This window comes from Amaranthus tricolor, chromosome 1 (genome assembly GCF_026212465.1).
Source record: "Amaranthus tricolor cultivar Red isolate AtriRed21 chromosome 1, ASM2621246v1, whole genome shotgun sequence".
Lineage (NCBI taxonomy): Eukaryota > Viridiplantae > Streptophyta > Magnoliopsida > Caryophyllales > Amaranthaceae > Amaranthus > Amaranthus tricolor.
Window position 1 is genome coordinate 4,057,808 of NC_080047.1, and position 13,783 is coordinate 4,071,590.

General features: G+C 34.5%; 1 protein-coding gene across 2 annotated transcripts; it reads right to left on the minus strand.

The window, feature by feature from the left end:
- Positions 1-2,640: 2,640 nt before the first annotated feature.
- Positions 2,641-13,345, minus strand: LOC130799754 (homeobox-leucine zipper protein ATHB-15). 2 transcript variants are annotated; one of them, XM_057662985.1, is made up of 18 exons: positions 12,026-13,345; positions 11,300-11,459; positions 10,186-10,286; positions 9,976-10,066; positions 9,112-9,207; positions 8,913-9,026; positions 8,725-8,808; positions 8,447-8,602; positions 8,274-8,348; positions 8,040-8,146; positions 7,771-7,963; positions 7,188-7,373; positions 6,998-7,078; positions 5,752-5,886; positions 5,317-5,639; positions 3,415-3,520; positions 3,079-3,228; positions 2,641-2,986 (listed from the first exon to the last, which is right to left on the minus strand). In XM_057662985.1, the coding sequence occupies exons 1-18, from the start codon at positions 12,232-12,234 to the stop codon at positions 2,840-2,842; spliced, it is 2,514 nt and encodes an 837-aa protein (XP_057518968.1). In that variant the 5' UTR covers positions 12,235-13,345; the 3' UTR covers positions 2,641-2,839. The 2 variants fall into 2 exon arrangements, with proteins under 2 accessions (XP_057518968.1, XP_057518959.1); XM_057662976.1 differs by having other exon boundaries at positions 10,186-10,289.
- Positions 13,346-13,783: the final 438 nt, after the last annotated feature.

Below are 13,783 nucleotides of genomic sequence, written 5' to 3' on the forward strand. Positions count from 1 at the left end.
GAAGAGGCAAGAGAGTCGTTTACAAAAGAAGGCGGCCAGAGGAAGAAATGGCAACCAGCTAATCACAAATTTACAAAATTCTAAAGTTGTACTATGTACTATGACAACAAATACAGAATATTCTTGGAAAAAATGTTGTAGTAGGAAGGTGTTGTTGTGAGTTTGTTTTAGGTAGATTGCTGAGTCACATGATAAATGTCAACCAAAAACAACTATAATAAGACAAACAAGGACTCTCATGCTCGATATTCGAGAATAAATCCCCATACGGCTAAGAGCTCAATGAGATTGGAACTCCATACAAAGATTACATTTACATAATACATACTATCTTTGAATATCCTTTCCTTTTCCTTGTCTTAATGATATTAGCCCAACTCCCAAGGCCCCTAGTCTACCTCTTATATCCGGTTTATTTTGAACTAGACACCAGCATAAACTTGTCTCATATTGTATAGGAAAAATTACCTAGAATAATCCAATCTATTCGTGTTTTTTCTATAATAATCTCACCTGTTGATTAACCATGAATAATTTCAACTTTAAAGGATATTTTCCTAGAGTAAACCGGGTGACCGGATGACTTGCTATAGCAAGTTTTTTTTAAAAAAAAGATAAATTAAAATAAAATGTTAAAAAAATGTTCCAAAAAATTTATGATTTTTTTTATCATTTAGAATTTTTTATGTAAAATTTCAAAATTTTTCTCTAATTTTAAATTCATTTTCAGTTTACTTTTGTTATGAATTACCTACTATAGCAGGTCATCGGGTTACCCAAGTTTACTCTAGGCCAATACCCCTTAAAGTTGGAATTATTCATGGTTAATCAATAGGTGGGATTATTGTAGAAAAATCATGAATAGGTTGGATTATTCTAGGTAAATTTTCCTATTGTATATGCTAAGATTATGTTGATTATTTTAATAAGAAATAGTAAGGAGTTTTATTGTATCCTATCAACTAGATAGATTTCCGTGCCAAACACGGTTTATAAATTATTAAAAAAAATACGTATCTTAATCATTTACTTAAATATTTAATGTGTAATCTATTTGATTTGTACAGTTTTTTTTTTATGATAGCCTTGTAAGTAATATGTAGAATTATCTATGAAAAACTATATCAAAATTATTTTCTTTTTTTAATTTATTACAAAAATATTTTAATGAAAGTTATTTTTTACATAAATTATTAATATCTTATTTGATACTCATCCATTGTAATTAAAAGATACTACATAACTTAATTGATTGTTTATGGTAAAAAGTTAGGTGTATTTTAAAACCTTTTGTAACTAATTAATAAAACAAATCTAATAAAAAAGATATTACATGATATGCTAAAAATATTTGCCTAATAAAACATGAAAAGAACGGAAAATTTTTTATTATAAAGTCGACACATGTCCTAATAATTTCTTTATTAGTATATTGTATAGATAGATGTATAGATTAATGTTATTTGCCACTAGGATAAGATAATTAAAATAAAAGATTCATTCACCATTTGTGCTTATTTTATCAATTTTTGTTATCTATGCATTAATTAATGTTATTTTCCAGTAGGTAAGGTGATTAAAATAAAAGATTCATTAATGCTTCGCGCCTACTTTATCGATTTTTTAATATTTATGCATCATATGCATATTTTTAGTTTAAAATTTTTAAAAATTAATTAGCAGTTGTAATTAATCTTTAGAACATATATATCAATCTATGAACTTGTCTCACAATTAAACGATCTCCAATAAATTTTGCTAAATATTTCTTGTCAATAGGCGAAACATAATTTTGGTGATCTTTAGTTTGTCTCTTGATGAAGAAGTTTCTTCAAAGTCTCAAACTTGAAGGCGGGCATTACTGCCATTATATATATTTCTCAAGCACCCATTTGTGAGCAGTGATGTTCCAAGTGATCTTCCCAAGAGTAGCAATGTTCCAAATAATGTTTATTGTTCCTTTAGATTTAAGGATGTTCACCTTTTCCCACTTGATGTAAAGACCTACATATAGACTTTTTAGGACATATTTTAGCAACTCATCATTTGAGCCTCGATAAACTAATATATGTGAATGTTTGTACTGCTTCCATTAACTACGAGTAATTAGTATGAAACTCTGCAATGCACGAATTTATTTGTATGAGATACATTAAAATATATTTTAAAGAGTAAAGTATATTTTAAAGATTGTTGAAATCATGGCTTCATTTGTGTATCATGTAGGGGTGTTAAAAACCAGTTATCGAATCGATCCGATCTCAAAATTCAAATAATAAAAATCAAAATTTAGTTCCAATCTGAAAAACATGAGATGATTATTAGGGAGTTTGTCTTTTTCTCAACATTATTATATTTGAACTACGCTACTAGGAATCCCCTCTTTAATTTATCTTGGACTTTTAAAATATCATCTTTATTTGGCAAAGGATGTTTATATCGATCAACCATTATTCAATGGCTTTTATTGATAAACATGCAGCATCAATGCACTATTTACGGTCCATGCGTTCGGAGAGGCGAAGCCCCTTCCCATTTCGATGATGTTTAGCCACTGCATTGGTATGTATGGATAATGCTCGCAGACGGTATAGAATGCAAGCATAGGAACTACAGACAGTGTCGGAAATTAGATGCATATAAACAGAAAAGCAGTTCCAGGTCTATGCCTTAGCTGCAACATCCATAGATCATCCATCAGTTTACGAAGGTTTCATAAGTAAGAACCTCGACAGTCGACAGCAAAAGAAACATAATACTACTTCATGGTAACTTAAATAAACTTGTTTTTTGCAAGTATTTTTTACTCGGGAGTACTTAGAACTAACGCTGCCAGCAACTAGACAAACGACCAGTTCATAAACATAAAGCAAATGCAGTGTGCATTCTCTTCTTCGTTCAGCACCTTCCACGCCACTGCCCGTTCGTATGATACTGGACGACCCATGCTCGAGAGACAAATTCCGCTTTGAAGGCATGTAAAACCCTACACAAGAAATAAACAACAAATTATCCTTGAACTCTTTTCCTCTAATTTTGCAAAAGCACGGATTTTGAAAGTGAAGTGATTGTCAAAACCTGTTGAAGAATTTGAGGAAATTCCGAGACAAGAGTCTTCCGTCCATGATCATCCAAGATCTTCTCAAGCGTGATGTCTTGCAGGGCAACCAGGGTTGTCTCGAGCATGTCAAGACCTGCCTGATTTGCGAAGGTGAAAACTGGTAAAGCCTGAAAAATTACGCAACCCCTAGTTTAGCAATGTGAAGGCAACAGAACTTTAACGACACGAAAAGAATCGAGAGATGAAATCCTTGGATATATTTATAAAAAGCTTAAAGCTGGTAAATAAGGAAAAATTCTGCAATCTGCGATTATATTCATATTTTCAGGAAATCTCGACAGCAAAGTAGTCACCTTTAAGGAGCAGCACATGATTGCATCAGAGTGATGCCACAGGGACTTCAAGATTGCATCACTACCGTCACCGGTTGATTTGAGTAGCTCTACTCCCAAAAAGCACCTGTTCGGGAAGAAATACTATTAAGCTATGCCGAAGAGTTGAACTTGACCTTGAAGTTAGAACAACATTCAAACTTCAAAGTCCAATGTCACATCATTCCGTAAAAAATATGGTCAGTTTCTATTTTTGATTCATTTTGAGCGAATTGCGAATTCAAAAAGTGATTTAGCTGGCAATTTATGTTGCACGTCTTCAAACACAAACTCAATCATGCATGAAATTCTAGCGAAATCAGCATTTGGGATGAAGAAAACAAAACAAACAAGGTTTTCAGATAAAAGCAGCTATAATAACTTCACTCTTGATGGATGCCATGGGAAATGTACAAATAAGAATGAGATTTTGTTGGCAGCACTACCTCTGAAAACATCACCCCCATTACAATGAGGGTAAGCAAAACTAAAAAAACAATAAATAATTAAATATATAAAAACAATGCCAATACCTTAATCCAATTAATACTGGGTCAGCTATATGAACTAACATAAATCAATGTGAAAAATTGTTGCTATCAAAGATTACTTTATTCGGCTATATCCAACACTAATCTACATTCTACAGCTAACTAGTGCATCTTTCGCACGTTTACAAACAAGCGTAAATAATTTTATCATTTAGTCTTCAATATCTACGACTACAATACCCTTTCTCATGTTTTCATGTCACTTTCTATCCTTTAGGGTATGTCCACTCGTCCATCTTAATGTACACACCACATCTACCCCCAACTTCCTACAATGATCTAATCTAAAAGACCAATTACATCCTGACTCATATAGAAGTGTTGGTCAAATGACAATCATGGCACATCTCGATCACATATTATTTCAGTCACAACCCTTCATTTGAGTCTATGTACTTAAAACACTCACTGGAATTAAGCTCCTTCGTGTCTAGCTTTACAACACCATCGATATGATCCTTCGTGTCTAAACAACATATATATGCTAAATGCTACGTCTTACTTCGACTAGTCAAAACCCTTATATTCTAATGCCTACCTCTAAAATCTCTAGCCTAGCATTAACCCCATCTCAAATTTCATCCGCTAATATGATGCTATTAGAAAACAAAATGAACCATAGCATTTCATCCTAGATAAGTATGATAATCTTATCTATGACCGCTACAAACAGAAACAGGCTCGAAGTAGAACCTTTATATAGACAATTGTGATTGGGAAAATTTTCGGTTACCTCTGTCACATGTCTCAAAATTGGTACGCGTATTCTCATTCATATCTTGCACTATACTAATATACTTACATGGAGTACCTTTCTTACCCATATCAAAATAAATTGTGTAACAGTTATCAACTAATACAATCATTACATCTATCGGTCAAAAACATAACTAGGATAAAAAGTGGCACATTGTCATCCAAAATTCTCCAAGATATTGCTAACCAAATCCTAAGATTTCGGAAGATTTCATACTTTTTATTATAATAATTTTGTTGCACTAAACATGTCGCAGAATAGATAAATGATCAAACAATCAGCATGCAGCAAGATTAACAAGATGATCAGCATTTGAGCAAACTAAAATACTTGCAAAAAATAGTATCCTATAAACTTTTGTAGGAAGACGAGGTGCTCATGGTGGTTGTCACTAACTAGAGAAATTCAATCACATATAGATGTTCATCACAGCAAATACTTTGAACTTTGTAGTGTGAACCACATAGCAATATGCAATTATAATTCAAATAACATTTAATTTCACTTGGAAAATCATGAGCACAGAGGTGGTTCTTAGCAAGAATAGTATCAGGCATCAACAGGCTTTAGACATACCTATAACTCTGGCAAATCCATCGAGCCAAAGTGTGAGCTTCAGGATTACCAAGAGAAGACCTAAGCCCAGCTTGAGAACCCAAATGAGGAGAGAGAGCCAAGGCCACCCTCTGAACTGAAGATATAATGCTGCGAACATACTGTCTTGCCATTGAAGCCACGTTGTCTTGAAGATGGCTCTCGAAAGCAAATTGAAATGCAATAGTCATCACCGATCTCATATTATTACCAGAGGCAGAATTATCCGATGAAGATTTATTTGCAGATGGACCCACTTCAAGAGCAGATGCAAGATCCAAAGTGCGGTTTGGACTTGAGGTTTCCTAAATACGCAACAGCACAACAATTATTGCAAAAGCATGAGCAACATTCAATCATCAGAAATATCTTGATGAAAATTGAGAACAATGAAAAATGAAGTGAAAGAAATGCAACCTTCACAGAATCGAGAGGAATGATACGAAAACCAGATGGCAAAAGAGGAGCATCGTCAGCAAAAGAAGCATCTATAGGAGCAAATATGAGCTCAGCACATGTGCCAACAGCATTCTCATCCATGCCACTACATATCTGATAAGGAATTGAAAATGCCACGGATGAACACAACCAAAAATTTTCACAAAAAAACCAAACGGCATAAAGCTTCGACTAACTAAACTTCAAAAGAGATTTCATAATTATTAGATAATATCTCAATGAGATCTTCGGCCAATGCATTGAAGCACCATATTCAATGAAAATATAGCAATAACTCTGATGCTGACAGCATGATCACTAACTGAGGCCACATTATCAATGAAATTTTTCCATATATTACCAACAATAATGCTAATATCAGCTTAGTTTAGAACTACTTTGATATTCGTGATACTCAATTTGACCCATTCATTAGTCACGTGGATTCATTAGACTGTCTTCGCTTTTCCTCTTTCCACGTTTACAGCTAAAAGCCTAAACTGACATGGACAACCAGTAGCCAATTTTATAAGTCAGGAAAAATAAGGATTCCATCATGCATCAGAAGGTATTACTAAATATCAATAGGTGTCAATTCGGTTCGTTTGACTTGAGATTGATGCAGAGATTGGCTTTAGTCTCCCTCAGTCAGCAAACAGAAAGTCAAAGTGGAAGATTTGAAACCCTAATCCCGTAGATAAGATACTCTTGCAGTCATGCATAAAAAGATGCTTAATTTCTCCACTCGAATATAAAAATAACGAGTACAAATTTTTTGCTGATTTTAAGAAATTGTTCCTTCAATTTTTGTAAAAAATCATTATTCCATCCATTGGATCACAAAAAAAATTAACAAAAGAAGCACTTCACAGAGTACACATTCGCCTTCTATAAAGTACAAACAAAAGGCATAAAGGAGATAACATGCACAAGAAATGTCAAGATTATGACTACCATACAGGTAGTTTTATATCAAGCCAGCAAACGTAATATTCAAGAAAGAAACAAAGTACCCGTCGAGAAAAAGAAAGAAACAACATAAAAAGATAAATCGGATGATCATACACAACTGCACAATGATACATAAGATGTATGCTAGTGCAGCTCCTCTTTGCTGAAATTATGGGATATGGGATCCAAACTAAAAAAAAGGGTTGAAAATAGATATTAGCTGCTAACTTTCAGGACTTAAAAGGTAATTAAGTACGTGATGACCAGTACTTACTTGCAAAAGGAACATGTCTCTTGGCATCATAGCATCTTCAGGACAACTAACAACACCTTCAAGCTTTATGACCTCCAATAACTAATCATATAAATTGCAACGATTCATCAAGAATAAACTAACCGCTTATTAAAGGTCAAAAGTCTTCAAAATTAAACACAATATTTCAAGTGCACTGAAAACTGCATACCTCCTCATGCTCAATGGTGTGTGCCAATGGAAGAATTACTTGATTACCAAAACCTCCAATCCGTGCTCCAGGCAAGCTACAGGGACTAATTTTGGCAGCTGCTGCCAAGTAAGCATCAATGTTGTTATCAGCCCATTCTGATCTATGCTCCCTTAGGAACCTAAGAAGCACTGCAGGGGGAACATTCTGCAAAAAACAAAAATATTTGCAAGCGAACATGAATTAGATTTGTATTTTGACAGGGTCGCAAGCAACAATAGTTACACAACATTCAACTAATTACTTCCAAGAAAAACTTATCTCAATTTATATTTCCTCCCTCCTTCCCTCTTTCCCTTCTCTCTTGATCTCTTTCGTATTCACCTCGGCCCTAATTGTCGCTCCTATTCTGGGTCCAAAGAGGGAATAGGGGAAAGGGGAGAGGAGAGAGGTAGAGGGCTTGACTATAGCAATCTAAAGATTCAGTCTTACTACTTCCGCTAACCACTACCTTCTCTTCCTCACACATACACACACAGAGATACAGCTCAAAACTAAATTTTCTCTGAGAAGGCAAATGTCTGCAAAACGAAGTAGAACAAACCTGTAGAAGCATGGAAGCTTTCGCACATAAAACCGTATTGCTCACAGCTGGAAACCCATTTGCATATGTAAGATTTAATGCCATCAGTTTGTCGGGTGACGAGTTAACAAGAACAGTGACATCATCTATGCCATCATTCCCAATCATTGACCACCCTTCATCAGTAAATCCGTTGAGGGCCTCATTAAAACCCCTGTTCACTGAAATCATCATATTCTGATAACAAAATGGCAACAGAAAACTAAAATATTGAGATAAGTATAAACCACCTGCTCAGCCTTTGACCAAGAGATCGAAGAGCGGCAGGCCGCCTACCCCAATTAGAGACATTAGGCTGTGAAACTTCCTGAGCAATCTGCCTCAGTTGACGCAGTGCCTGCAGCAAAACCTCTTATCTCATTATGAATAGCCAACGGCCCACTAAATAAGCAATTTCATAAATTATAATACACAATATATTTCATTAAAAAGAATAATAAAAAAATATAATGGACAAAAGTTACCGCCATCGTTGTTTTCTGGGCTAAAACTGTTGAAGATTCATACAAGGGACGTAATACTTCTGGCACACTCCATGGCTGTTTACAGAAAAGGATAAATCTGATTATTAATAACAAATGGCATCATTGTGCATCATAATTAAGCATTGAAAGATAGAAAAGCTTCAAAAGGCTACCTCAAGGTCTACATGGTCAACAATATGTATTATGGAGCCACCTCCTTCACAAGGCCTTATAAGATACCCACTAGGCAGCATCTCCGCTCTTACAAAATTCTGCACAGGTGGCATGCTGGGACCATTCTGAGTATTGTTAAGTGACCTTTCACAAACCTGTACGTGGAATACATCGTTCAGCACACATGAAAAGCAATAGTACTCATAAAGCAGACTAGGCTATGATCAATATAATTACTATAGGAATCAGTACATGCATAAGGATAAGGTACACATACCACCAGACTACCATCCTCCATGACAGAAGTATACCGAAGCAACCAAAAATCACGGGCAGGCGCCAACGTCGTTGGAGCGTAGAGCTGAAAGCACCAAGAATTAATGTGAAACAATAAAATAAGTGAGCAACAAGAATTATACATCAAACCAGAAAGGCTAAACACACTAGTACATGTAATTATCTAACCTGCATGTACAGCAGCTCAATGGTTCCACTATTGGCAGTGGGCAGCACGTTAAGCACATCCACAGCTCGGCAATCGCGAAACCACGATGGCCTATCCTTGAGGATTTCTGCTACCTGTAAATTCAGCAAAAGATCAATTCAGCATATAAGGAGTATCAACAAGAAAATCGCATTAGCTTCTACAGTGAAATGTACTTACCCTGGTAGGTTCTAGACCAACCAGGCCGCAGGCTCGTGCTGCCACTCCAGTGCAACCATGAGAAATAGCAACGATTCCAATGGAATCCGGACCAGGCTACAAAATGACCAACTGGTAATCAATACTTGCACCCAATACTTCGACATAAAATTTGGGTCATAATATAGTTACTGTTGAAATAAATTTTAGTACATGTCACTATCCCAATGCATGTGGCTCCCGCGTAGGCGGCATTTGAAGGTAGTGGAATCTATGCAACCTTACCCTTGTAATAAAAGCAAAGAGGTTGTCTTCGATCAGTGCCATTCCTGACAATTTTTGGGCACTAAGCGAAAAATTAAAAAAGGGCCCTTGTATAAGTTTGGCTCATTTTTCTCCAACAACGCATCATATAATTTTTCTTTTTTTCCATCACATCAATGTCAAATACTGTACAAATTTAAGATCATATTACGTTAAAAGTTCGATCCATGCTAGGAGCTACTTATGCACAGACTAATTTTTAATAATATGGATTAACTAATTTGGGCCCCTTCATGAGTTGGGCCCTAGGCGGTTGCACTTGCACCTCAAGACTACCCTCAGGGCCGGCCCTGTCTTCAATTGACCTCTATTATAACTAGCACTAGCAAATTCATGTGAATAAGATGCGCATATGATTTGATAAATCACTTTACTATAATAGAAGTACTAAAATTGGTCACATGCAGAGGAAAATTTACAGTATTGAACTTTGACCCAAACTTCTTTTCAAAAGGAAAAATAATCCTAAAAATGAACAAGAAATGACTAATGCAATAGCCTTGCATGGAAATTAACTATTTAATAACCCAAGGAATTAAAGATTAAATAAAGAAAAGGTACCTTCATTCCAGGCATTTGGACCCACTCAACAGCAGTTCCAGTGGCCTTTGAAAGAAACTCTGCTAAAGTTTCATCTGCAATGGACAAAAGTCTGGGAAGAAATGAAAAAAAGCCACAAAGCCATTAGCCACACAACAACAAAGAAAGTTCACAGTGCACGATGTTTGTATTTCAGAAAATGACACAACAACCAAATTATTCCCCACTTACCCTGCAGGACTAGCATCTCTTGGGGGATTCTGTGGAGTCAAATGGTGTTGACCACTCGTCACCACAGATTCACAGCTTGTATCTTTACTATTTATCCCAGACTGCTACATAAAACAAACAATGTAATTATTTTAGTTTACAAGCACTCACATGTAGGGGTGTTTATAATTCGGTATCCGGTATTTTGGATACCCGAAGATTTGGGTACCCAGTAAGTCGGGTAGTTAATTTAGCAGCCCGTGTCCTGGACTGGTAAGTCGGATAGTTGTTTTAGCAGCCCGTTTCCTGGCCCGGTAAGTCGGATATATGATTATAGTAAAGGTTTTAACAAAAAATAACAAAAACAATATTCAGAAGTTTAATTTGCTTCTGGTGATGTTTATATTCAGAAATCTGTATGGACAAATTGAGCTACTGAAGTTTGCAAATGATCTTGTGTATCACAACAATAATTATTTTATATAAGGAAGAAGCAAAAGAAGCAACTGACTGTAACCTCATAACAAAACATATAATTTACACATGACCCGTTATTAAGGCCTCGGGTCATTGGGTCGGTTGGGCATTTTTAAACACCCCTACTTAAATGTAACTCTACTTAAATAACACTCTTCATGGGCCGTTAGGTTGTTAGTATTACATGATGGTAATGAGAATGAGTTTTAACGTCTTATTTCTTGACACACTATTCATCAATCACTGGCTACATTTAATTCTTAATCTATAAGTTAAAAATAGACGAGGAAGATCTAGTTTGATTCGTTTAAATGGAATTTTTCATAATATCAATATTTGCCCTTTTTAATTATGTACAATTAGACATATAAGCTTAATAGAAGGGATTGAGTATATACCAATTACATGGTAAGGAAGCTCTCATTTTTAGATATTTTAAGTCATAACTTTTCATTACCAACTAATACCATATTCCCGATTGTTAAACAAATTTTGTGAAAAAAATGATTAGAGGACAATCATGATCACACACCTTATCATAATTATATTAAATTTTCATTACTATTCCGCCATTTAATTACCATATAGGCCATTAAGACTTCATTCAAGAGCTAAATTAATAAAGCATCATCAAAAAGTTCACATATTTAAAGCATACTTTCTGTGTTTGCTGGCGAAAATAGCCATTCTCATAAACCAACTGAGAAACCTGTTTTTGTAACCGATCATTCTCTTCCATCAAAAGCTTATTCATGGCTGTCAGCTTCCTATTTACTGCTTGCAACCTTGATGCCTCTTTTCTCTGCTTCTCCCTACATCTGTTCCACATTTTGAGCACACATTATTACAATCCCAACAAAATAATACTTCTATAATAATGGAAGACAATAACAGCCATAACTTCGTCACATTGAAAGTATTACTTAGCACACACACAAAAATATGACGGTCCATAATTAGTAAGTGAATATGAAAATAAGTTGATAGTACTACTTGAACTATGACATAAAACAAAGTACATGTAACATTTTATCATGTTCCATCTATATTACTTGGACTCGGTAACTGATGTTATAACTTATAAGTGTCGAATAGGTCTTAATATTCAATTTTACGCATAAAAAGAAGTGTCTATACCAATGTCCGAGGATCAAAGAATTGGACACGGGTACATGTTGGAAAATAAAGAGTCCGAGTAACATAGCATTCCATTACCCCAAATAACATAAATGGCTCCCAACTAAGTGGGATTTGAAGGTCAGATGTGCGCAAGCTAACTCTTATTATTAATGATTACAAAGTAGCATTTATTAGTGATAACAAAGTAACATGTAACATGAACATTAAAAAATGATGAAAAATAAGAAAAGTTAGCAGAATTCACCTTCTATTTTGAAACCAGACTTTGATCTGCTTGGGCTCAATATTAGAGAGAATAGGGCACTCCCGGATGAGCTGCTGGCGGCGGAGCGAGCTGGGTTTAGGGCAATCATGATAGAGCCTCTCAAGGGCTTCAACCTGCTCAGGTGTATACCTCACATACTTCCCATTATCCATCACTCCCTTACCATCCTTGCAGGACATTGCCATCATTAATACAGCTCTATTTCACAAAATACCCTTTTCCTTTTAGTATGTCAACAACCTACAACTTAATATTCTTCCTTTACTTTTTCTACTCTCTCAGAAGCATATACTCAAACAGTTGATGTGCAGGAGTTGAAACTAACTAAAATTAGATAAACAATCTAAAATCACAATAACCCACCAAAAATAATCACAATAACCCACCAAAAAATAATCACAATAACCCACCAAAAGCAACTTTTTTTTTCCTTTTTTCTTCTTCTATGTCTTCAAACAACAACCTAAACAATTCTGAAACAGTGAAAAACAAAAGAAAAGGTTTTTCTACTCCAAATTTTCAAGATCAGAGTTCTAGAAATTAAAACAAACCAAACAGAACTTTCAAAAACATGCTATTTTTGATCTAAAGAAAGAAAATTCTCAACTCCATAACAATAATTCATAAAACCCATAATATTTTTACTTCTCTTTTCAATCTAATACTTCAAGTCTACAACCAGATACAAACTTCAATAAAATTAATCAAAAGAAAAGGTGGGAAATTTCTGAAACTCAATAATAAAAGTGGGCAATCAAGATCTCTCAGTTAAATAAAAAAAATCCTTGTATGAATTTGATAGCTGTTGCTGATAGTACTGTTAAAATAGCTGCTTTCTGAAAATGCAACTGAAAAAGAAAATATTTTTCATTGTCATCTAGAGTAATAGTAGGACTATCCAGCATCTTATCAATAATAACTACTTACTGATATTTCTAAGACTTAACATTAACCCAGATTGACTTGATAGAACAAACAAATTTTGCCCTGAAACACTGCATTGATGAAAGAGAGAGAAAAAAGTTGAGAAATGAGCCAAAAGGTTTTTTAAGCAGACAAATATACCCTAATTAAAAATTGGATCTATGGGTTTTTTAGTGGGAAATTTAATTTTATTGGGTTTTTCAGTTTTTTTAGAGTTTGATTGTTGGTTCTCTGTAGCTAGAAAGAAAGGTAGTACCTTTTTCTCTCTCTTCAATTGTGTGTATGCTTTTTTAAGCTGTTTTGGGGTGTATAGATTTCTTTTCTTTTTTTTTTTAATTACGGGTGTATAGATTTCAGTATAGGGAGAAATGGAAAGTTTTCAAATTGTGGATATCATGATTCATGACAAATCTACCCTCTACTTAAAGGTTAGTTGTATAAACCCTTAAATTTTGTTGATATAGATATAGAAGTACTTAGTTGGCTGATTTAGTTGGCTTGTTAGATCAGTTTAATATTCTAATGTTTAAACTAGTTAAATAAGTAAAATGTTAAAGAAATGTTTGACAAAAGAAGGTATTGATTGTCGATTGTTTATTAAAAAAATGAAAATTTCACATGGTAATCCTGGGATTTTGACGTTTTCACATAACAGCAAACATTTTTTTATTCGTTTGGTTAACCGGTTAACCCGAGCATTCAACTTTTTCACATGGTAGACAAAAAGTTTAGTTGTTTGTTATATTAAGTACTCATTTCAAATAAATTTCTGATAGGTAATAATTATGTTAATTTGACAAAATTCTTAAATTT

Coding starts and splice junctions, on each gene's coding strand:
- LOC130799754 (XM_057662976.1), bottom strand. CDS start 12,234: ATGATGGCAATGTCCTGCAAGGATGGTAAGGGAGTGATGGATAATGGG. Junction 5,887..6,997: donor GAGACATGTTCCTTTTGCAA/GTAAGTACTGGT, acceptor ATTCCTTATCAG/ATATGTAGTGGCATGGATGA. Junction 2,987..3,078: donor TTCCTCAAATTCTTCAACAG/GTTTTGACAATC, acceptor TTTCTTGTGTAG/GGTTTTACATGCCTTCAAAG.